This window comes from Peromyscus maniculatus, chromosome 20 (assembly GCF_049852395.1).
Source record: "Peromyscus maniculatus bairdii isolate BWxNUB_F1_BW_parent chromosome 20, HU_Pman_BW_mat_3.1, whole genome shotgun sequence".
NCBI classification, from domain to species: Eukaryota; Metazoa; Chordata; class Mammalia; order Rodentia; family Cricetidae; genus Peromyscus; species Peromyscus maniculatus.
The window spans coordinates 27,647,995-27,673,964 of record NC_134871.1 but is presented as its reverse complement, the minus strand read 5'-3'; the positions used below and the strand labels follow the sequence as shown (position 1 = coordinate 27,673,964).

The window sequence follows — 25,970 nt, the reverse complement described above, 5'->3', positions numbered from 1 at the left end:
ACCTCTTGACCAGGGATGCGTCTCTTAGTTGGTGGCTCCTCTCTTGCTCTCCCCCCCCCCCTCATGGTCTGGTTTAGTCAGCCGGCCATGCTCAGCATGGACTCTTCCCTCTGCCAGATTTCTCCCTTAGTTCTACAATCAAAACCTTCTCCATGCTTCAGGAGTAGTCCTGTCCTCCGCCTTCTATTTCATGTTTTCATTCAGAAGACATTTTCTTAAGACATCATTAAGGAGGCTTAAGACTGTCAGAGAAGACTTTTTAGTAGAGCCTTAGAACTGTACACAGTCTTCAAGTCAAAATGACACGGACGGCTGGTGCTTAGGGCTGGCTGAGCTTTAGCTATTCTGGCTGCTAAAAATAGGTGGCTACTAGGCTGAAATGCAAGGTCTCACCCACTGCTTCTCCGTTTCCTCTGACTTGCTTTGCCAGGTCACAGATCCTCCCCACCTCCCCCCTATAATCAATGTTCTACACAGCTGCTCAGCTGACAGTCACCTCCCTTTAAAACAAATGAAAACAGGTTCATCACACTGTTCTGCTGACTTAGGAGAAAAGAAAACAAACAAAACACAAAAACGAACAAAACTCTGATGGCTCTTCATTATCTAAAGGTTAAAAAAAAAGTCTGAATTGCTCTGTATCAAATACAGACACTATATTTTCACCTCTCCATATAATACCTAACTCTTTTATCCCTACATTTCTCCACCAAATTAACTTGTCCTCAGCATTCTGGACTTGCAATCACCATGGCTGAGTAAGGCACCCTGCCTCCTTGTTCTCACTACCACTCCAAGAACCCACAGTCAGCACTCAACTATAATCAGGCAGAGCTCTTTGTTCATGTTTTTGTCCTCCCAACTAGACCTTAGTGCTTCAGGAAGGAAAACAAAATCTTAGTTTCCTTAGTATTTCTAGATCCTGACACAGTACTTGTCCAATAGGAAAATATTCATAAGTGCTTGTTGAATGAGTCAGATTTACAAAAACAATTATATGCCAGATATGGCAGAACATGTCTATCATTTCATAACTCAGAAGGATGAAGCAGAAGGATCCCAAATTTGAGGCCAGTCTATGGGAATTCAAGGCCAGCCAGCCTTAGGCTATATAAGAAACCCTGAGTGGAAAAACAAGAACAGAAAATGTAATACAGAATTAAAATGAGCCACTTAACATCAAAAACAAAATAACTATCCATAAATTTTCCTGAAGAAAGGAAGGCTGGTTATTCCCTCCCTGTATTCCTTTATATCATCTCTGTTTATTAGCAAAGAGTTGTAAGTCCAAACAAAGGACAATTCGACAACATCGTCCTCGAGTTATTTAGTATTGATCTTGCTTCTAATGTGAAATCATGAACAACTTACATAGGTAACAAAAATATATATATTTTATTATGTAACTAATGAAAGTAATCATAATGAACACAAGGAAATAAAGTATTTTCTTACCTGTCACATTGCTGCATTATGGAAATTTCTTTAATTATTTCCTGAAGATCTGACTCAACAGGTACTTGCTTAATTGCAACAACTTGACCAGATTCCTTATGTATAGCTTTAAAAACACTTCCATAAGACCTTAAAAAAGAAAGCCAAGACATTATTTTTTTCATATCATTGTATTAAAGACTACTGTGACTTTTACACATATTTTGCATATTACATTTTCAAGCTTAAATCATCATATAAATGATGAATAACAAAAATAAAGGAATAATAAGTTAATGAAGCAGCTTTACTGCTCAAATTACAAACTTAAAATTTATCATGTAAAAACAGAATGAGTTGCTGTTTTCTTATGGAGGAAGGGAGCGAGAGGTGGAGGAGAGGGAAGGAGGCAAGTGACTAACTTACGGTTTGTCAACTCAAACGCAGCTTAAGGAGACAGAAACGGAAATTACAAGCACGAAAATTAAGTTAAAAACAGTCCAAGTCTCGGGTAAGAGAAAAAGCTGAATCAAGCAAAAGTCCCGGGATGCTTTCACTGTGAACCTTTTTTTTTTTTTTTTTTTCCATTTTTGACTCTTTTGAGGCAGGGTCTTGTGTGACCCAGGTTGGCCTTAAGCATAGCCAAGAATGATCTTAAATTCCCAAGAGGGGGATTACGAATGTGCACCACAACACTCAGCTACTGTGAACCTCTTAACACTAAAGCAGAGAATCCTCAGTCAAAGTCCCCTCAAAATGCTTCTTTCAGTATTGTCTCCCCAAGAGAAAGGCCACATGCTCATAGGTATTCACATAGGAGACACAGGACTTAATGTCTACTCCAACTCTTGAAAGTCTGTCAAGTAAATATTCATGTACTTTACAGAGCAGACACAATGAAGAAGGAAGTCATCTGTAATTTAATATGAACTCCAATCAAGGTTTAAAACCAGTGCAGCAGGTACTAGACAAGGTTTTACAAGCATTATCAAACTCTCCTCTCAATCATGAGGAAAAATATAATTCTCATCCCAGAAAGATGAGGATACAGACTCAGTGACTCCAAAGACCATGGTCTTCTCACCACACTGTTTCCACAGAAAAGAACAAGATACAGTGTTCCCGGTGTCCCGAATATTACAAACTACACAATAAGCACTGCCAAGTTGACACTCTGAAAGTAAGCGGCAGTGTCACAAGCAGTCAGAAGACACTGTCCTCGACACTGCGTCCCGCAGCACAGGCTCTCGAGAGCGACTTCATTCACTATGGTGACAGTCACTGGGAGAAAGGCTGCTTTTCCTTCTCAAAAGCTAGGGTAGGATTCAATGCTAAATTATTAAGATGAATTAGCAACACCATCCCTCCTCTCCAAGGATATCTCAGATCTATAACAGAAATTGAGAGCTCTGTTTCCCAGAATCTCCCTCCTGAGTTGGTTTCCAGTTAAGACTGTGCCTAAACAGTCACAAAATCTGAATGCAGGAAGATCTAAGATTGAGGGGTCGTGGAGACTTACTCTGGGTTTTTAGAGGGCAGCTGAGGCTAGGTAATATGTGGCAGGTATAGGAACCCATGCACAGGGGGCCGTGAAATACCGCTGTGTGAAGCTATGAGGTGAAGCCTAACCTGCAGGAGAGACCTCAGGACATCTACCAAGCAAAGCTGCACATATGCATGCATGGCGTGGAGCTAACTAGAGAGGGTGAGGCCACAGGCTGTATCCTCCAACGATGGCAAAGTTGCGTTTGTAAGAGATTTTTATCAACAACTAGAAAAGCAACTAAGAATGCCTTCTATTTTACTTCATCAATATTAAATTATCTCTCTGTCTTCTCTGTGGTAACTAATCTCAGTTTTCACTTCTTTGTGAGATCAATTCACAGACTTTGTATCTGCTAAGAAATCCTTAGCTTCTGGATCCTCAAACTGTCACAAAGCAGCACCCCAACTCTCAAACTTCCTCCTGACCAGAACTTACACCCTTGTCTTAGTTTGATCTTGCAGACTTTCGCTCTCCTGTTCTTGCATTCTCTCATTCCGTCCCTCCCTGTGTGTGGGTAGAGTAGAGGGTGCTGGAAACTGAACCCAGGGCCCTGTCCATGCTATATCTCTATCTTGATTTATATTAGTCAATAACAGAAGCTATTTAAATAAATTATTACATTCCAAGGTTTTCATATGTACTTATTATTCCTAAATTTTTACTTCATTAATTTCAGTTTTAGTCAGTTTTCCCTCCTTGTTTTTGTTGTATTTTTATTATTTTAGCTCTTTTTAGAATATGAAAATTTGGATGGTCAGTGGTAGTGCACTCAGGAGGCAGAGGCAGGCAGATCTCTGTGAGTTCTGAGGCCAGCCTGGTCTACAGCGTGAATTCCAGGATAGCCAGGACTACACAGTGAAACTCTGTTACACACACACATACACAGACGCATATATATTTTGTGTGTGTGTGTGTGTGTGTGTGTGTGTGTGTGTGTGTGTGTGTATAAAGTTGTTTAAGTAAGTACTATTATTTTTTACCTTCATTAATAATGAAAAAATCTGAACTAAAATTTTTCACTTAACAAGTTCCGGAACATTCTTCATTTCTTTTCATTGCTCTCTAAATAATCTATAATATTTCCTTCAATCTTTAGATTACCTCAGATTATGTTTCCCAATTTATATTTACTAAGATATTTCATTTTGTAACTATTTCTAAGTTAGCCAACTATATCAGAAAATGTATTTGTAAAAATCTATCTTAGATAGGGCTCACAGAGACTGAAGCAGCAATCACGGAGCCTGCATGGGTCTGCACTAGGTCCTCTGCATACATGTTAAGGTTGTTGGCTTGGTGTTCTTGTGGGACTCCTGACAGTGGGAGTAGGGGGGTCTCTGACTCTTTCGCCTGCTCTTAGGACCCTTTTCCTCCTACTGGGTTGCCTCGTCCAGCCCTGATGTGAGGGTTTGTGCCTGGTCTTATAGTATCTTGTTGTGCTATGTTCAGCTGATGTCCCTGGGAGGCCTACTTGTCTCTGAAGGGGAACGGAGGAGGAGTGGAAACAAAAAAATTTAAAAAAAAAAAAAATCTACCTTAGAATTTGTCAAGTTTCTGTCTTTAAAGATAAACCAAAAAAGGAAGACTGCAAAGTATATACGTGCAAGTCTAAGCATACATAAATACAAACAGATGCTTTACATAAATACATACATAATCAAGTCTGCTAATAACATTTAATCCCTTTCTATGTTTTATATCTGTCCAATTCTAAAAGACATATAAAGACACATATCCATTTTTCATTAGAGTCCACTGACACTGCAAATAACTTGCCCATTATAAGTTTAGTTATCATACTATGTGACAAAAATGTTTTGATATAATTTTTCTTTCCTATCCTTACATAATGTACTTCTTTTCAGTCTGACTTTAATTCACCTAATATAAACACTGCCCCTTCTATTTTCTTTTTAGTTTTACTCACAGGTTTAATTCTTTCTGATAATGATTTTTGAACAGGACTCAATGTTTTGTTTTATATGGGTCTCATGTAAGCAGCATGATTAGCTTACTTCAATTTTCCCCAAAGAGTTCATCTTCAATGTGACAACTCATATATAGTGAGCAATACAGTTCATTTCATTCCTTCCATCTTCTATTTGCAATGTTGTATGTTATGTTCTTATAAATGTAATTACTTTACACTTACTATCTACCTTTCTGTATGATCAAATGATATACATTCCTCTACTATTAATTTGACACTGTTAACAATTCTCTGTCTATAAATACTGATTTCCTCCAGATACTCAATTCACAGTTTCCACTGGCCTTTTCCCAAATAAAATAAGGTGCTAAAACAAACCTATAGCCACTAGCCTAATAAAGCCAAAACTGTAGTTTATTAATGAGAATGCAGCCTAAGATAAACAAACCTCTTACAAATCACTTTACACCATATTTCTTACTTCACAGAAAGAGAGTGAGGGAGAGAGATTACTCCTCTAAAAGACAGTATTACCGCCCGGGGTGCACACCTTTAGTCCCAGCACTCAGGAGGCAGAGCCAGGCAGATCTCTGTGAGTTTGAGGCCAGCCTGGTCTCCAAAGCGAGATCCAGGAAAGGCACAAAGCTACACAGAGAAACCCTGTCTCGGAAAAAACAAACAAACAAACAAAAAAAGACAGTATTACCATAGCTATCATAATTTGACATTAATTGCCAAATTTAATTGGTATTAGTAGTATTCAACTCCAGCAAGCACACTCTAGTTGAAAGACTAGACAAAGCTGTCATATCAAAAAGTTATGTTCATTTTTTTTTTTTTTTACTCACCCTTCTCCAAGCTTCTCCAATACATCGAAAACCTCCTCAGGTTGCTTAGTCAAACTGTCTTCACTCAGCTTTTTTAGCTTACTGATAAAATTTAAAAAGAAAGAAAATTCTTTCCTTAAAATCTTTTACAAAAAAAAATGTAATATGCAATATAATCAGATGTTTCAAAAACTAATATGAAATGTATAAAGCAAACAGTCTCCTTCCAAGTGATGTTCCTCATGTGCCTAGGCAACACACCCTGATACAAACCTCTTCTATTAGCTTTTGTGAGGCTGTCATTCAAACATGAATACATTTTCCCTCATTCAAGCATACAAGATAGCATTTCATACACACTCTACTTCGTGCAGGCTCTTGAGTCCTCTATTGCCTTCACCCAACAATATATAGTCATGAATCACTTAATAAAGGAGATAGATTCCAAGAAGTATTTTAGGCAATTTCATCATAAGAACATTACGGCATGTATTTCAACAAACCAAGATGGTATAGCCTATTACATGGGTAGTATATACCAATTTCTACTACTATGTCCATACAAGACAGGAAAATGAGGTAATCAGAAAAGATGGTAGAAGACATGCATGGCTTACAATTTTGTACTAAACATTTTTATAAGTAGGAATATACTCATAAACAACTATTAGAACTACAGTGCAGTTAATACATAAATGAACAGCTTAGTCATTTATTATCATGGCCAAGTAGTATATACTGTACACAAAAGCATGTGTTATACTTTTATAGGATTGTAGCACACTGGCTTGTTTATACTGGTACCACTATAAACATTACGTGTTATATTCAAAGATCACAGTTGCTATACTATCACTAAATGACAGAAAATTTTCAGCTCCATTATAATCTTATGAGGCCAGTGTCATCATGCATAATTCATCATTAACCAAAACATTATTATGCAGCATATTGCCCTTATAGGCATGTATCTATTACTGTAAATATAAATATAATCAATTCTAATATGACTAGCATAAGATCACTATATGACTAAAATTGTTACTATACTATGATGTATTTTTGTTATCCATTTGCATATACACAGAGAGACAAACAATAATCTCCTTATCACTGTATTTACATAAGAATAATAATATAGAACTCTGCCTACTACTGTTTTGTTAAATGAACATGGTATCAAATTGTCTTCTATATATCTTTAAGTCCATAGATTACTGCAGCTCTTAGCCTTCATCAGAGAACTTCCCTTTGCAGCGGACAGCGGTTAATATAGAGACAATAGTTGTCTTAGTTTGAGTTTCTATTGCTCAATAAAACACCATGACCAAAGAGCAAGTTGGGGAGGAAAGGGTTTATTAGGCTTACACTTCAGCATAGCTGTTCATCACTGAAGGAAGTCAGGACAGGAACTCAAAACAGGGAAGGATCCCAGAAGCAGGAGCTGATGCAGAGGCCATGGAGGGGAGCTGCTCACTGGCTTGCTTCCCATGGCTTGCTCAGCTACTTTCTCATACAACCCAGGACCAGCAGCCCAGGGATGGCACCACTCACCATGGGCTGGGCCCTCCCCCATTGATCACTAAATGAGAAAATGCCTTAGAGCTGGATCTCATCCAGGCATTTACTCAACTGAGGATGACTTTTGGCTTGTGTCAAGTTGACACACAAACCCAGCCAATAGCCAGTACAATAGTCAAGTTCAGAAAATATGGGACTGTAGAATGTTCTACCCTAAATGGGACTGTGCGCGTGCGCGTGCGCGCGCACACACACACACACACACACACACACACACACACACACACACACACACAATCTAAGGCTCAGGGAATCTCTCAGTAGACAGACATGGAAAACACAGAGCCAAAGGCTGAGGAAGAGTGCTATGAAACAGTATAGTACCTTCTGGACCTGACAAGGCTGATGCACTGATGGATTCACTGTAGCTATGGTTACCTGTACAAGATCAGGCCATCAACAGTTTACTGTGAAAGGGAAAAGGGCTGATAAGGGACCTTCCTGCCCTGATAGTCTACTGATAGTTGACAGTGGCTGGGAGAGGAATGTCACTTTCTCTCAGGGGGTAGCCACATCATGATAAGCTGTCCGTGCTCCAGGAATCAACCTATCCATCATATTCATAAAGACAACCCTATTTAGTGAGACGGACAGATGGACAAATACATAGTAGAAGGGATACTTGGTGGTAAAAAGAAGGGCTTCAGTGAGAGGAAGGTGATGTGGCAGAGTAATAGGGGAGAAAAGAACTAAAATTCACTATATACATGTGCGAAACTGTCAAAGAATAAAAAGCACAAAGTTCTTCATTTAATAATGATAATAAAATAATAAAAACAAGGAGAGAAGAGGATGAGCTACCTCCACAGTAACTAAATGAAGAAGAAGCCTGGGAATAACAAGACAGACTCAAGAACACTGAAAAACATGGGGTGAGGAATGAGCTACACAGAATACAAAAACAGAAGGGCTGTGTCCTTACGCAAGCAAATATCTGCTATATGTAAATGTCATATGTTTAGTGCTGTGTTTTCTCTTTCTTACCAGTGCCCAGCAATTCGATTATGTTTTGTTCTGTCTTAGGGTTTGTTTTTCTCTCTCCTTATCTTGCCCTACCTCAAGCCCCAGCAGCTCCAGTCCCAGTTTCCCTGCAGCGTAAGGAAAGGAGAAACTATCTACATTGTAAGCCATGATGTCCGGTAAGGAGACCGGCAGTCCTAGGCAGGGACAACAGTTCTCACAGCCTTAGCTGAGTTGGAAGGTGTGGAACAACAGTGACTCCTGCGTAACTGCTCACCACAAAAGAGCTCCATCTCTTTATCCCCACACTTCAAGGGGTTATCAGCCAGGTTCCCTCTTGAGAGGGTTCTAACTGTTTGGGACCCAGCTACTCTGAGGGTCTGAAGAACCACCAAAATCAGGGAGCCTGAGGGCATACTACCACAATCTCTGACTGTCCAGCAAGATGATCATGGGGAGGAAAAAGGCCAGACATGGGCACACTGAGTAGTTCAGACTGCAAGAAGCCTAGGCAGTGAATGATACAGTGTGGGCAGTGGTTCCACTCTGTACCATACACTTATGGTACAGGTGATGGAGTTCACTACTCCATCACCTGAGGATACCTGCAGCGAGCCTCTCATATGGAAATGTTAGTTTATGTGCATATACATGTATATGTAAAAGGTACAGAACATACTTGTACATACGTATGCAAGTAGAAGCATTAGAGCCATTATTCTATATTCTAATTTTTAGGTGATTTTAAAAGAACAAACGTAAGATTGAGTGTGAGCACCTCATCAGACACTAAGCAAGCCAGAGTACTACAGTAACCTTAAAATGCCAAGGAAACAAAAACAACCTAAAGTTCTAAACCAAGTAAAACCAGTCCTCAAAACAGCAAAGGAAACAGCTCTCACCATAAGAACTGGGGTGTGGCGCTGCACTAGGGGCAGAAGTTGAGGGGGTTCTCAGACATTGGTGTCAATGTTTGCTTTAGGAAGACAAAAAGTGAGCCGTCTGGGGTGACTCTAGAAGCTAAATTTGACATTTATGCCACCCTAACTTTTCCCAATCTGACATCTAGGGATGTATGACTCCTTGAAGCAAGCAGAGCAGACAATGTTCTAGAGAAGTAACTGCATGACTTGGACAGCAACAGGAGACCACAGCTGTAAACAACTCTGCAGGTGTGCACGTTCTCACAGCTGTGCAGAAGCCTGGAGGTGGCCACGGAAGCAAACTAGAGAATTAGTCCAGCACGGAACTGATCAGGCAGCTGCCACTGAGAAGCAATGGGAGGAGGGGCCAGACACTGAAGAAAGACTGAGAAAGCGTTAGACGAGGCAGCGACAGAGATAAAAAGGCTAGTAAACGGAGAGGAAATTAAACTGATAGATGTTACAAATCAGAAAAGCAATGCCGTTCTGTGAAAGAGAAGTGGGCCCTTAAACCTTCAAAAAGATTGACGATTGTGCACTGGAAACCAAAAGGGCTTCATGTCCCTCATGGCTAATCAAGAAGAAGTAGCATGACGTTGTGAAGACAGCATTGTTGTATTAACAAATCTCTTTAGTATTAAACCAAAAAGAAATCTATCCACTCTGGGATTCCTTGGGAGTTGAAAAGTTTCTTTCAAAACAGGCCCATAATCTGGCTCACTTTAAACACAACAGGTCATAGGTCACTCAGATGAATACAGTAAACACAGTATTTTCTCTAAGTCCACACACCTTATTTTCTCAACATACAGAACTAAAATGTTACTAATTTAACTTAAGCAAAGGCAGTGTCTCTGAGGTATTTGTCAAATGAAAACACATGACTTATTTTGTTAAACAATTCGTGTTTTCTGCCATTTGTTATTATTTCCTCTCTGGTGACTTAAATGAAAACCGATCTTTTTGTTTAAGACTTAATTTAAAATAATTTTTACATTGCCTGCTTTCAACCCTCTATAGCTGAAAAAAAAAAAAAAAAAAAAAAAAGTTCCCATGTTGAGAAGTTGCTCTAGGGCTGGAGATGCAGCTCAGCCATACAGTGTTTTGTTTTCCTTACATGCATGAGGCCCTGTGTTCCATCTCAGCATCACCCAAACCAGTCCAAATACTCACACCATCTCACACACACACACACACACACACACACACACACACACGCACACGCACACGCACACGCACACACATGCACACACGCACATGCACACACGCACACATGCACAGGCACACAGACCATGCATTCCTACTTTACTGATATGACAAATGCAATACAATGAGCATAGTTTTATCTGTCTGTGGAATATTCCTTTACACTGTGTGAATATATGTCGCTGTGATTGGTTTAGTAAAGAAACTGATTGGCCAGTAGCCGGACAGGATAAGGTTAGGTGGGAGAACCAGACAAAGGACACTGGGAAGAAGGGCAGAGTCGGAGGAGTCACCAGGGAGACAGAGAGAAGAAACAGGAGGTGCAAGAAGAAAGAGAGGTAATGCAATGTGGCAGAATGGAGATTAATAGAAATGGGTTAATTTAAGTTGTAAGAACTAGTTAGTAATAAGCCTGATCCATCAGCCAAACATTTATAATTAATATTAAGTCTCTGAGTGATTATTTAGGAAGAGACTGCTGGTACACAGAAAAACTCTGCCTACATCTGTCTATGACACTGATAGGTTTTAACACCTCATAATCTCAAATATAAAAGTTTTAATCATAGGTTCAAAAAATATACTCTTGGCTTTAAGTGGGAAGTCTTCCACATACTAGAAAAAGCTACAGAGAACAAGTTACCCATGATGGATCTCCCTAATAAAACTTGAGAAGTAGGCCTATATGCCTAAGGTAAGCATAGTCTAGAATTATTTTTTCTTAATTAAGTATTGCAGAATATTCCTTTACACTGTGTGAAGATGTGTCCCTATGATTGCTTTAATAAAGAGCTGAATGGCCAACAGCTAGGCAGGAAGACATTAGGCGGGACTTCTCAGGACAGAGAGAACTCAGGGAAGAAGAAAGGCAGGACCACCAGCCAGATGTGGAGAAAGCAACATGAACAGTAAGGAGAGATGAGGTAACAAGCCATGCAACAGAATGTAGATTAAAGTAAATGAGTGAATTTAAGTTATAAGAGCTGGTTGGACAAGCCTAAGCTGAGGCCAAGCTTTCATAATTAATTGTAAGTCTCTGTGTCGTCATCTGGGAGCTGACAGTACAAAGACTTGCTATATACGGCATCCAATATGGAGGCTTAAATATGCAAACAGGGCCTGAGAACGCTAAGAAAAGTTCTAAACAAGGGGCCGATGTAGCTTCCTAGTCCTGCGGTCTCTCAGGCAGACTGGTGCTCAGTGGCTCAGAGAGGCACAGCTATGGGCTGCTGCCTGGGGGTTGGAACCAGCCACCAGCACCTGTGCCAGAGCCAGACACTGAGCTGAGCCTTGTGGTGGCTGGCATGGCAGTTCAAGATTTGTCTCAGTCAGAGAACACAGCAAATGCTTAGTAAAGCCAGGTCCAGACACATAAAACCTCTAAAAAGGTACAATATGTTTAAAAATGTGCTTAGATGCTGAAAAGAAAATGGGTATACACATTCATAGAAAAAATAAGAAGCTTAAAAATAATAAAGTCTTTAAGGAGAGAGTAAAACAGTATTTTTTAAAGGGCTACATAAAAATGAGAAATACACAAGGTATATGGATCCTGTATGGTGCTCTGTTGACTTTGAATTTTTCAAATGCTAATGAACAGAGAATGACAGCTGCTGAGAGACCCTGGATTGTGGAAGGGACTGCTGAATTAAACCAGCCTAGATACTTTAGGGATATTTCGGCTTCAAAATGGAAGTCTGACAATGAGTTTAGTTGAGAAGTTGAGGGAGAGGTTGTGCTTTTGTTTCCATAGGAAATGTAAAGCTATGAATTACTTCAAAGTTAAAAGAGATCAAATTTACCAAGAGAGACATCCTGAGGATCCTGGCTACAGATATGAGGGGAAAAGACTAGAAAGACTCCAGGACAGGTGGTGTGTGTGCTGATCCCTCTGCATGGGAACAGCTCTGAGACTGGAGGAGACATGGTAAACCTTGTTGGCTGCAGAGTCCTCATGACTTATTATTACAGTCCACCCTTTCATATGGCATAGAGGTTTGGTTGCACAGTCCAAACAAACTTATAAAGTTAACAGATGCCTTTTACCTGATCAAACATAAAACAATCACCTTTAACTGACTTGTGCACACTTCACATCCCAAACTTGTGTTAATGCAGATATATATGTGACCTTTAAAAGTTTGTGTTTTCAGAAAAAAAAAAAAAAAAGGACTAGACATCAATAAAAACAAGTAGCCCACGTAGATGTAACCAACCATCTTATTAAAATAAAAAACACAGAACCAATTTAAAAGTGGAAGCCGAGAGGTCAGAGCTCAGAGCTAAAATCTTACCTCCTGCAGTGCTCCTAGCTTCCCCGAAAAGAGAGCTACTTCCTGTGTGTCTGTCTTTAAATAGTCTTTCTGTTCTGCCTTCTCGTTGGTTGTAAACCCAAACACATGACTGCCTCGTCACTGCCTGTAAGTACCGCCCTCCAGGTCTTAAAGGCATATGTCTCCAATGCTGGCTGTATCCCTGAACACACAGAGATCTACCTAGCTCTTCTACCAAGTGCTGGGATTAAAGGCATGCGCTGGCGCCGGCGCCACCACCACCATGCTCTTGCTATGGCTCTAATAGCTCTAACCCCTGGGCAACTTTATTTATTAACATACAATGAAAATCACATTTCAGTACAAATAAAATACCACCAAGCCCAGGTGATCCAGCTTCTCAGAATGCCTCTGCTGCAGTTTTCTCAAAATTCTGCATCCAGAACATCTTCAAGCTGCTACCTGAGATGGTCCAGCCTCACAGACTTCTCCAGCCAGGACTTCAGATAAGCCCTGCATTTTCCCATTACATACAGACTGGACAACAAATGATAAAGCTAGCTCTCCCAAGACATGACCATTATCCCAATTTTTTTCAGGGTCGCCTAAAGATTTCATCACCCCCAGACAACAAGATGAAGTCTAGAGAACACAGTACCTACATTCCCAAGAGGTGGAGTGGGTAGGTTTGGTCATTTGGTGGGTTATGGATATTTATCATCATTTGAGGAGGTTGGTTACAAGTTGTTATTGGTCATGGTCAGGAAAAAAGCTAAACAAAGGAAATTAGATTCAGGGATCTCTTTCTGAAGGGAAAAATGGGGGATACAGTATAGAAATGATGGGATAAAAAGGTGGATTGTTGAGTCTACTTTTAAACAACCACTAGTCTCAAATATTTTACATTGGTATGGTTTATTGCATATTGATATAAATTTAAGGTTATTTTTGTTATACTGTATATATGTCTCTATCCTTCTTTAAGGTATTGTACCTATGCAGCTCATTTAAAAATGGAATGTAAAGTTTTAGTCGTGGAAAGCTATCTACGATAATAAAGAAAGACAAGTTAGTAGTTAGTCATCTGTAACAATCAAACTTATAGCTTTGTTAGGCATGTTTTCAAGGTCAAACAGATATATTTTAAATAAATAAATGGTCTTCAACACTTCAAAGACCTACAGAATATGGCATTTAAAATGTTTTAATAGCATAAGGCTTTTCATGACAGTGAGACACATGTGCTCCTGGCAGCACCAATTTACTTCAAAAAAGCATGATGGGCATTGAAGCCATTTGGGCAAGAAACTGCCATTACCTTGATTGCTGACAGTATGCTGTCCAAAATGGACAGGCAGGACACAAAGGAAGAAGACTGCCAAACTTTGCCAGGACAAGGTAGGACTTGCTCCATAGAATTTCCTTCTCCATAGAAAAGTCTGTCAGATATTAGGCCTGTAGACCAAAGATGGATGCTCTAACCTTAAAAAGGAAACTTGGTTGACTGGCCAGACAGGCAGCTGTTTCGGTCATGTCTCTAGTTTTGGAAGTTGTTTGCTCTGCACTTCCTATTTACTCAGGTAATATTACATCCTTTGCAGGTCTCTGATGGAGTTGAAGATGAGACAGTTATAGCCACAATTTTCTGTTACCAAATTAAAAAAAAAAAACTCATGAAAAAAGATATAAAATATATATGGTTGAGAGACATAAAAGCTTAAGTTGTTTATCTAAAAAATGTTTTGAGATCAAAAAAGATAGATTTAAGATGGTAAATGTAAGTTATGATAGGAAATGGTTTAGGTATAAAACTTTAAATTCATGGAGATAAGATAGCTAGCGGTGGTGGCGGTGGTGGTGGTGGTGGTGGCGGCGGCGGCGGCGGCAGCGGCGGCGGCGGCGGCGGCGGCGGCGGCGCACGCCTTTAATCCCAGCACTCAGAAAGCAGAGGCAGGAGGATCTCTGTGAGTTCAAGGCCAGCCTGGTCTACAGAGTGAGATCCAGGACAGGCACCAAAACTACATGGAGAAACCCTGTCTCGAAAGACCAAAAAAAAAAGAAGAAGAAAGGCAGGGTCACCAGTCAGACTTGGAGGAAGTGGCACGAGCAGTGTGGAGAGGTGAGGTAATGAGCCACGTGACAGAACATGGCATAAAATAAATAGGTTAATTTAAGCTATAAGAGCTAGTGGGACAAGCAGAAGCTAAGGCCAGGCTTTTACAATTAATAATAAGTGTCCATGTCATTATTTGGGAGCTGGAGGTACAGAGAAAGACGCACTACAATTAAGTGGCTAATACAATCTGGTTTTCTCACCGCTGTAGTCTGAGTGTGGCTTCTCAACAATAAACAGACATGTTGAAAACAAACAGCCAACAAAACTTAGTAAGTGGCTGTGCCTGCTGGGCCTAGTGACAAAGGTTTGCAATCCCACCTGTTTGGGAGGCTGAGCTAGAGGAAGCGCAAGTTCAAAGGCAGTCTGGACTGAAGAGAGCGTGCAAGAAGAGCCCAGCAAATTAGTGAGGCCTTCTCTCAAAGCTAAAGTGAAGAGAACCAGGGGCTTCATCATTCAGTGGTAAAGAGCTCTCCTGGCACACAAGGTCCTAGGGTCAGTCCCTAGCATGTGGATAGGACGTGTGGCAGGCACAAGTAAGGAGACACCGACAGCAGGTAACTGTGTCTGTCCTAAGAGCCCCTCCCCCCGAGTGGAACTGAAACCCAGGGAAGGTTTCACAGAGCACAGAGCTTTCCACTTTTGGCCCTATGAAGACAGCATCCCTCCTCTTTCAGAGAATGTAGCAACAGGATACCATTTTGGAAACGAACAAGAGACCTTACTGAACAACAGAATCTCAACTTTTGATTTTCCTCCCTTTGCAACTGTGAAAAAATAAATTGTTGTTGTTTATAAATAATGAAGTCTACACTCCTTTATCATACAGTAACACAAACGAAGATACCTGTCATTTCACTATCTCTTCAAGTAGGTAAGAACACATCCTCTACGCCAGCTTAAAGACAGCCTTCACCCATACTACGAAACACTGCAGTTCTCGTTATTCATGACATCCAAATTCTCAAACAATTCAACTTGAAATGCCACCTCAACATTCTATCAAATCATAACTTTGTACGGTCTCATTTTTGTTACTTCTGTTAAATGTATGAATTTCTGTTATGATTTTCTCTAGAGCTCAATATAAAGTTTCCTAAGTATTGTATGGGAGATGGGAGAATTCTGCATAAAACAGTCCATTTTCTCCAAATTCTTCATGTTTTATAATTTCAAGATTAGTTTACACTGAAATATGCCACATACTAGTGGTGATAAACTGTTCAACATTCTTACCACATACTGAAATAGTAAAGATTATGAAACCTCAGACTACTTCAAAACAATGAAGTGTAAAATATGCATAGGAGAATACATTATACACAGGACTGACCAGGAACAGACTGTTGAAACTGAGGGACAGGTATAAATAGGGTCACTCTCTGTATATAAAAACCCATATTGAAAGTTTGCATTTTCATAGGTAGAAAGGTTTTTAGTGAAAATGGCAAGAATTAATAGTGTATTCTTAGAAATAACAAGAAATACAATAATGTATTTGCAACAAATCTAGAAGTAAATGAAATATCTTGATATAGAGTATTTGTTAATTATGAAATTCCTGTTCACTAATACGACACTAAAATCATGTTATAGAAAACACTGACCTAAAGAAAGTAAAATGAAAAACACTTATATGAAGCAAATTCACAATACACTTCAAAGAGAAATGGGTGAATGTTACAATATGAGGTGTAGAAAACTAAACGACTTTTCTTTTTTTTTAATGTGGCTGTATCTGGATTGTGACAATCTATGCTGGGAGGGGCTGCATCAGTCACCCTTATTAGTTTGACAAAGATTATGTTTTAAAAAGTTTATCCTGGCTTACACTGCAGGAAGGGCAGCAAGAGCAGAAGCAGGCTGGTCACACTGCATGGCGGCTGGAAATCAGGGAGGGGAGGATGGGCTACTTAACCTCCAGTCCCTCTCAGCAAGCCGTTCCTTCCAGTAAATCTATCTCCTAAAGTTTGACAACCTTCCAAACAGTTTCCAGCCAGGAGCTAAAAGTCCAAGCACATGAGCCCATGCAGGACATTTCCAAATGCAAACCCCAGGCAGCGATGCCTACACATCACTGGAGACCGCTCTGTTCACCGCTACACTCCACATCAAAGCCACACCTGAAACACAGCAGGAACTCAAATATCTGCAGCACATGAACGTTTTAGGATCCTGGGTAACAGGTTTGGGCAATGGGGAAGAATCCCCTTTTGCTTTTTCATGCTTTTAAAATACACTTTGTTTTGACTAGGTTTCTTTTTTAAAACAGGATCTCACTATAAGGCCTTTGGATGGCCTGTAACTTGCTGTGTATACCAGGATGGCCTTGAACTCGAAGTAATGCTTCAATGGTAAGACTGTAGGTGTTAGGAAACTTGTAGAATATTATTTTAAAATGTGTTACATTTGTTTACGCTGTGGAACATTTGTTTAATGATGCAAAGACATGTTGCATTCGTTTATGTTGCATTTGTTTAACTCTGTGAAGCTGTGTTACTGTGCCTGTCTAAAACATCTAATGGCCTAATAAAGAGCCAAACAGCCAATAGCAAAGCAGGAGAAAGGAAGGATAGGTGGGACTGGCAGACAGAGAGAGTAAGTAGAAGGAGAAATCTAGGAGGAGAAGAAAGAGCAAGAAAACAAGGAGAGGAGGACGCTAGAGTCAGCCACCCTGCCACACAGCCAGCCACAGAGTAAGAGTGAAATAAGATACACAGAAGTAAGAAAAGGAAAAAGCCCAGAGGCAAAGGGTAAATGAGATAATTTAAGAAAAGCTGGCTAGAAACAAGCCAAACTAAGGCTGGACATTTATAATTAAGAATAAGCCTCTGAGACAGTTCAGCGGCAAAGAGTACTTCTTGCTCTTGCAGAGGACACAGGTTTAGTTCCCAGCATGTGGTGGAGGCTCACAACCATCAGTAAGTAGCTCTAGTTTCAGAGAATCAGATGACCTTGCCCTTTTCTGACCACTGTAGCCATCAGGCATGTGCAGGATGCACAGACATACATGCAGGCGAAACACCCATACATATAAAACAAATAAATCTAAAAAGAGTGTTAAAAAGCAAAAACATAAAAGCAACCAAGTCTTGACTGCTTATTACAGCTGCAGACTATTCCATTGTTGGGCATAAAGTTTATTATGCCCAAGTGACTTCTGAAAAAAAAAAAAAAAAAGAAGCCTCTGTATGTGATTTATTTGGGAGCTGGGTGGTGAACCCTCAAAAAAAGCAAAAACAACCAACAATATTTCGGCGTTCCAACATGGAGTTAGAGTAAAAGAAAATCCAACAACAAACTATTAAATACAATGCAGACAATCATTTTTATTAATCCAGGCATGAAGTGTGAGACACATTTCTAAGGTGGACATCCTGTGTATCACAAGAGAGCCTATCATCAATCCTGTTGATCTCTACTTTGAATAGACTATACGGTCACTAAACTGAATTTCTGTACAACAGAGTATTCTGCTATTTTATATTTATACAAATACAATAAGGTTACATTTAGAATGCTCTAATTTTCTTGGAGTAATGTGTTGGGAGCAATTTATCTATCAGTGTTCTATCAGACACAGCTAGGATTTTACTTTTATTTTAATTTCTAAAAGATAACAGGTAAAAATGATCTCAATTTAAAAACCAAAAAGTATTCTGGCAAAGCACCCAAATCATGAAGCACTATCACTTCCATCTTTGCCATCTGTTTATAAAAACAGTGAAAATAGAGAATATAGCCACAAGGGGTCTTAGCAAACATGATCTAGCAACCCCACTACTGAGTATACACACAAGGGAAACAAAATCAGTGTTCCGTATTTCATTTTTATAGCACTATGCTCAATTATCAATAAACAGTATCCATTAATTGATGAACAGATAAAGAAAAGTGATGTGCACCTAAAGACCATGCCATTCAGCCTTTGAAAAGCATGAAATTCTGTCATTTGTAAAAACAAGGATGAAACTGGACACCATTAGTAACTGAAAAGGCCAAGCATGAAAATAATAAATAGTGCATGATTTCACTCAAATACAAAGCTAGAAAATATTATAGTTCTGGGTTAATTTGCTTTGAGAAACTCTCCTAGTTTATCAACAACACATTCCCATTAGCAGTGTACAAATATCACAGTGTTAGAAAGACTTTCAGGCACTCTATTTTCTGAGTTTGGTCTTGGGTTTTGATTTTGGTCTTTTTGGGTTTTGGGGGGGTTTTTTGGTGGGGTTTTTTTTTTTTTGCCTTTTTCTTGAATTTGTTTGTTTGTTTTTGTTTGATTTGTGTCTTAGGGTTTTTATTGTTATTAAGACACAATGACCACAGCAACTCTGACAAAGAAAAACATTTAACTGGGGTTGGCTTACAGTTTAGAGGTTTAGTCCATGGTCATGGTGGGAAACATGGCAGTGTGCAGGCAGACACGGTGCTGGAGCGGTACCTGAGAGCTCTTTATCTCGATGATCTGCAGGCAGCAGCAGGAGACTGTGTGCCATACCGGGAAAGCTTGTGCTGCAAGCCGCAAAAACATACAAAGTAGGATTTCAGCTGATGATGACAAAGCCAATACCTGGAAGAAGCTGAGGGCCTTCCAGAGGTCAAGCTGAGGCTCAAGGTGACATTTGGCTTTTGATTATCAGCTGTTTCCTACTATGAGTTTCTTGTGTGCTATTGTAGCTTTTCCATCGATTGGGCACCATTTCCCCTCTACTAAAAGAATATTTAGATAACCTGCACTGACAGCTATGCACAGCCAGAACCCCAGTTCAAGCCTCCCTGTAATTATCGTCATTGGCAGCATCCGGCCAGGTCCATCCTCAGACGGAGGAAAGAACCTTATCAGAGATACCTCTGTACTCTCTAAGAACAGACTTACGCATCCAGACTACCTGTTTGAGAAGGCCTGGTGGATGTGCCAATTAAGCTTAACTTTCTCCTTTCCCAAATCTTACCTCTAGTTCCAGATCTCCCTTCAACTATCACCAGAGGCATCTAGCTGTACACAGGTTGCCTAGCGACCGAGCACACTTCCCCCACCCTGCAGAAAAACCACAGATAGCTTGAACAGATAGCCACAGGAAAAAAGAAGGCAGTTTTATTTTCTCCCATTGACCTAGCAACATATAGATTTTTAACATTTTCTACCAATCACATTTAAAATTATAGTTGCGCACATAAGATCCCTCTTCTTAGAAATTACCCAAATTTAACCTTTAGTTAATTCATTAATCACTTCCCTATTGGGTTGCAAATGATAATTAACAATTACTGCCCCTCTATGTGATTCTTATCACCCCTCTGTTTGACCCTGAAAGCCTGACAATCACTGCCTGAGGAAACTCTTACCTGCCTTTATGACCACACAAGAATTCAAGCCTGGTGACCTTGCTCGACCAGGGGACTGCTATGGCTTGGGACTGGACTCCGGAGAGACTTAAGAGGACGGAGAGACAGAGAATGGAGAGGGACAAGGAAAATTTTGTCCAAAGAGAACATGTGGACGAGATGGAAGATGGGGAAGTACTAGTTGGGTAAGAACAAGCTGAAAAGGACCTAGATAAGGCAGAATTAAGATAGAACTTAGATGGAACAGTAGATAAAGGTAGAGAGAAATCAGGCAAGAAAGGAGCTAAGCATGAGAGCAGAATAGAAGCTTGTAGAGAGAGGACTCACACAGAATAATGAAGTATATGGCCTAAGGAGTTTCATGTACATAGATTCATTTCTTTTCATCAAAGATTAATTATCAGCTGGTTGTAGATTCTTCCTGGACCCTGGGAGGGGACTATCGAGGGGCTGGACCCCCATTGTCCCCCAATAAGCTTGAGCATAGGAGACCTCAAAGCCTACCCCCACAGTGACATGCTTCCTCCAACAAGGCCACACCTACTCCAACAAGGCCATACTTGCTAATAGTGCCATTCCCTATGGACCAAGCATTCAAACATGAGTCTATGGAGGCCATTCCTATTCAAACCACCACTGTTCATTTGTTTTTTAATTTATATGTGTGAGTGTTTCACCTGCATTACCTACAGGTACCACATGTAGGCCTGATGCCCTCAGAGGCCAAGAGGGTGTTAGATCCCCTGGAACTCGAGTTATAGGTAGTCATAAGCTGCCATCTGGGTGCTAAAAACCAAAGAGTAGCAAGTCCTGCCCCTCCCTCCGACAGGCCAGGCAATAGACCCTCCCCTTCCCCAGCTGCAGCACTGAGAAAAGCAGGCCCTGCACCTCATCTGGGCAGCACAGAAGAGTTGACCCTGTTGGGGGGGCGGGGGGTGAACCAGCCAAAAACACGAGCTTGGGAAATCTGGCACTGTCTCTCATCTGCCATATGGCAGCATGCAAGAGGGAGAGACGCCCCCTCCCTCACCATCTGAGGCAGATGGAGGAGCTGGTCCTGAGAGTGGCCCCTATACCTCGCCTGGGCAACACAGTAGAGCTAGCCCTGATTGTATAAGTGTGGGATGAGCCAACCCTGAGGACATGAAAGAAGGGGAACTGGTCCAGCCCTTACTCAGCACTGCACAGGGGGAACTCCAGGGCAATGCAGGAGAGCTCGCTCTGGTGATGAGGATGAGGGAGGGCAGGTGGGTTGACCAACCCTGCAACTACCCAGGCCCAGAATCAGGGTTATGAGTTGATCCACCCCATCTGTGAACTGCTGGAGCACATGAAGGGGCACATCCTGCAGATCCAAAGCTTCAGGATCTCACGACACAGAGCAACAACAGAAAATCCAAGATCCCCAGTGAGGGCCCAGTATTGATGGTTGTAGCAGAAACCAAAGGCCTCAAGCCAAACTCTCTGCAACAAATATTTGCAATTAAAGATATAGGAACAAAAGAAAAAGAAAAAAAGAGTAAAAAGTGCTCATAATCACTGAGCCATCTCTCCAACCATTGGTTTATAAAAACAGCCAACCTAAAAGGATTTATCAGTCTTTAATGGTTCTGCGTTCCATTTCCTGATGATTCCTGGTGCCGGACATCTTGTCAGGGAGGGCATGGGCCATTAGTGCATCTTCTTTAGAGAAGTGTCTTTTCAGGTCCTTTGCCCTTGATTCTTTATGATGCAACTTAAGGGAAGTGGCCAAGTCAGCAGAACACAGCAGAGAAGCTGTGAGGTCTGGACTTTGTGTCACTGAGGTCTTTTGATTACTGATCTTATTACCTGCTGATCAGGTCAGGCTTCCCACTTCCTGGAGACTGAACTTTAGAACGGTGTCTGTGTGCTTGCTGTGCATGGTTTCCAGGACCTCCAATGACCTCCTGCACTCCTGTGCTGTCAGTGGAAATGTCCCGTCTTTCTCATTTTACTTGACTTTTCTTTTCCTCTTAATTTGATGAGAGTTTGCCAATTTTGTCTTTTTAAAGATTCAGCTCTTCACTGATCTTTTGTATTTAGTTTCTATTTCTATTTCACTCATTTCTACTTAGTTATTTATGATCTATTTCTGTCTGCTAATCTGGGATTTGTTTGTTCTTATTTGTCTAGTGCTCTGAGCTGAAATCTTGTTTATTTGAGATCTGCTGTGGGATGTCTTTCTGTACACTGTGAATACATGCTGTTCCCACTGGTTAGTAAATCAAGCTGCATTGGCCTATGGCAGGGCAGGATGGAGCCATGAGGAAAACCCAAGAGAGACAGTGAGAGGAGAGAGGAGAGTGGGAGGAGATGCCAAACTGCCGTCCAAGGAGCAACATGGAATGGGATGCAGGTAAAGCCACGGAACACATGGTGATACATAGATTAATAGTTATGGGTTGAGTTAAGTTACAAGAGCCAGCTAGCGAGAAGCCTGACCATATAATTTACAATTAATATTAAGCCTCTGAGTGATTATTTTATAAGCAGCTGCAGGACTGTGGGGCCTGGTGGGGCCTCTCAGGACCGGAGAAACACAGGACCGTGGGGCCTGGGAGGACCGGAGAAACGCAGGACCGTGGGGCCAGATGGGACCAGAGAAACCTCCAACTACAGAGATCTTTCTGTTTGTTTTTTCACTTGGGTTGTTTGTCTTAGTTACAGCTTTTGAAGACATATATGGAGGAGGACTTCCTATCCAGCCACTTCCAGCTCCCTAGTCAAGGGCACATTTCCTTCAGTGCTGCAGCCTGACACTGCTGAACAACAGCCAAATGCGTATCTCCAAGCTAGAGGCTGCAGCTACATGCTGTGCAGGCATCACAGCACAGCACTTCTGAGAACCTGGGTTTGTTCTCTACCAATGCTTTAAAAATCAAAATATTCTCAAAGTTAGGCCTTAACAATAAATATTCTCTAGGCTACACAGAGTGATAAATATGACTTTGAATCTACAACATCAAACATCTTTTCTATGTCAACTACAGGAAATACATTTTTCCTCAAACTAATAAAATCCAGGGGTCATCTTTTTCTGCTCATTTTTGCTTTTGAGAAGCTAAACAATTTATAACTCTTCAGTAAATGTTTATCTCTGGACTCCTATGTACCCAAGTGAAAGTTGTCCTTGTAAGCCCTCGGAGAGTAATGAATACCCTAAAGATGCTGGCAATACTAGAACCACATTCTAAACATTTTGGAAATTATCTTCAGAGACATACACTTTACAACTTACACTTTAACTGCCCTGTAGCCCCCAAAAGGTACTATGATAGCCCCCATTTCACAAATGTACTAAGACAGGAGAGTAACTACCTGCCTGGCCCTACAGAAGAGCTGTGGCTATCAGAACTGAGACCTGCCTGGCTCTGATGCTCTCAAGCACCACACCTGTCGCTGTGCCAACGGTGAAACAGATGCAACCTCATAGTCTCATAATGCATTTGCCTTTAGAAAATGTATTGAACTTGGGGACTAAGTTATTTCCTCTCAGATTGGGCTCTTTGCCCAAAATTTCTATAAAATTATAGTTTCCTGACAAGGAGCTAGAAGGGAAAAGATTTGACTCTATCCTTTCCTCTCCAAACTCTGGTTTTTGTTTTCTGATAATGTTTTTTACTTAGCATCAACTGGAAAGTGACATTATTCCTTTTTAATTTCTTGTAAGGAACATACATGAAGCTGGATATTCCCTGTCCTGAAGCATTTTACTGTAGTCAGTTTCTTGATTACTAATTTTTCAAAATCTTTAAGTCCAGAAAATACAGACAAAACAAACTTGAAAATGCACCCTGTAAATCCAGCAGAGGGTCATTCTCATTACACAGCAAGTTCAAGGCCAGCCTTGACTACAGAGATATTGACTCAAAAAAAAAGGGGGGGGGGTGGCTGCTTCTATATGAAACTTACCACAGCCACCATGATGTTCCTGTGGATCTACCATATCGAGGGAGCACATAATCTGTACCAAAGACACTCCTTACACTTCAAACATGGGTTTACTCATACATACTGCTCCTCATTTATTCCCCCAAACCTCAAATGTTAATTACTCATATATTACTGAAATAACACCCAAGATCAACCCTCTAACAGAACCTTCACATCAAGCCAAGTTCACATTCAGACAACAGTAAACATCCGCATCATTCAAAGGGTCCCATTTCTGACTCAGTGCTGGGCACAGGAGTCATTTATGATAGACAGGGGTTGTTTTCTGCAGTCTGCACAAACAGGCATTGCTCTGCCTGACCCCTCAGTGCTACCCAACTGCACAGCAACAGCACACAGGGTCACTTCTCTAAGGGATTCCATTCCTTAGAATCTCTTTTTTAATTTCTTGGAAAACACATGAACTATAAATTTTGTTCAAAGCAATACTATGTCTTCATTCTCTGTAGTCCAAACTTTATGGCTGTTGAAAATGTAGGCACTCTAAAGTCCTTTATTTTCCGTGTACACAGATATACTTCTATGTACAGAAGAAAAGGCAAGCTAAAACTTTATTCAAAACTTAAGGCCTGAAATCTGACCTTACAACAGTAGTACTGGTTTGGAGTCTTTTCTTTTTACTTACAAGTAGCTACCTAAAACATTTAAAGGTGGTAAAAATGAGAACTGGGAGTTCAGATCAAAGTAAACAGAGGACATGAAGTCAAAGTCTACAGTCTCTAACATATAATGAGTCCATACATATCCAACTTCTAACTCAAACTTAGAAATACATGTAATTTAGATGTTACGTGAAAAGATACCATAACCATAACAACTCCTATCAAGGAAAACATTTGGCTGGGACTGGCTTATAGTTTGGAGGTTTAGTCGTCATGATGGGAAGCACGGTGGTATGTAGGAGACATGGTGCTGGAAAAGGAACTGAGAGTTCTACATCTGGATCCTCAGGCAGCAGGGAGAGCCACTGGGCCTGACTTGAACTTTTGAAATTCCAAAGATCACCCCCAGAGACACAATTCCTCCAACAAGACCACACCTACTCCAACAAGGACACATCTCCTAATAGTGCCACTCCATAATGACCAAGCATTCAAATGTATAAGCCTATGAGGGCCATTCCTATTCAAACTACCACAAGCTCAAAATTGTTAGTGCCATCATATTTTGACAAAATGTACCACCAGAGTTTGAAAGACTTAATGGTTTCTCTTACCTAAAATTAGTGCCAGAATTGGGATTTTTTTTTTTTTTTTTTTTTTTTTTGGTTTTTCGAGACAGGGTTTCTCTGTGTAGCTTTGCGCCTTTCCTGGTACTCGCTTTGGAGACCAGGCTGGCCTCGAACTCACAGAGATCCGCCTGCCTCTGCCTCCCGAGTGCTGGGATTAAAGGTGTGCGCCACCACCGCCCGGCAGAATTGGGATTTTAATATGCCATTTCTCACCAAAAAAAAACTAGAGCTTCTTGGAAAAATGGCTAACTCCAAATCTGGAAAAGGAAATGCACTAAACGAGCCCTGAGTGTTTTGTCACAGCATCAAAGACCCTCAGGGATAAACGTCTCCTGAGAAGACTGAGAAGGGATGGAACTGCAGAGGCTGAAAGTCCCTCTCCCCTCAATGGCACTTAAGACAAAGACAGATTTGTCCCTTGTGAAGGAAGAAGGGAACTGAGTCACTAACTCAAAGCATTCCAGTAACAGCAAAGAAGCAAGCACTTGTCCTGTGTTCCTGTACAAATGACACCACTGGGAACCAAACAGTGAGAGGAAGTGGCTTATAAGTACAATCTGAGTAACAAGTGAAATCAAAATGGTCCAGATTTTCACCATTCTGCAGCACCCAATAAATTAAA

General features: G+C 40.7%; 1 protein-coding gene across 6 annotated transcripts in view; it reads right to left on the bottom strand.

Moving 5' to 3' along the window:
- Stk3 (serine/threonine kinase 3) overlaps positions 1 to 25,970 on the bottom strand; it is a 256,630-nt gene that overhangs the window by 218,759 nt on the left and 11,901 nt on the right. For 3 of the 6 annotated variants that reach the window (XM_015996380.3, XM_042264624.2, XM_076555918.1), the window contains exons 2-3: positions 5,759 to 5,839; positions 1,456 to 1,584 (exon numbers count right to left, since the gene is read on the bottom strand). In XM_015996380.3, the coding sequence (XP_015851866.1) occupies positions 1,456 to 1,584; positions 5,759 to 5,839 (210 nt within the window). Of the gene's footprint in view, positions 1 to 1,455; positions 1,585 to 5,758; positions 5,840 to 19,163; positions 19,309 to 25,970 lie in introns of all 6 variants that reach the window. The other 3 variants (XM_076555921.1, XM_076555919.1, XM_076555920.1) reach the window with 2 other exon arrangements.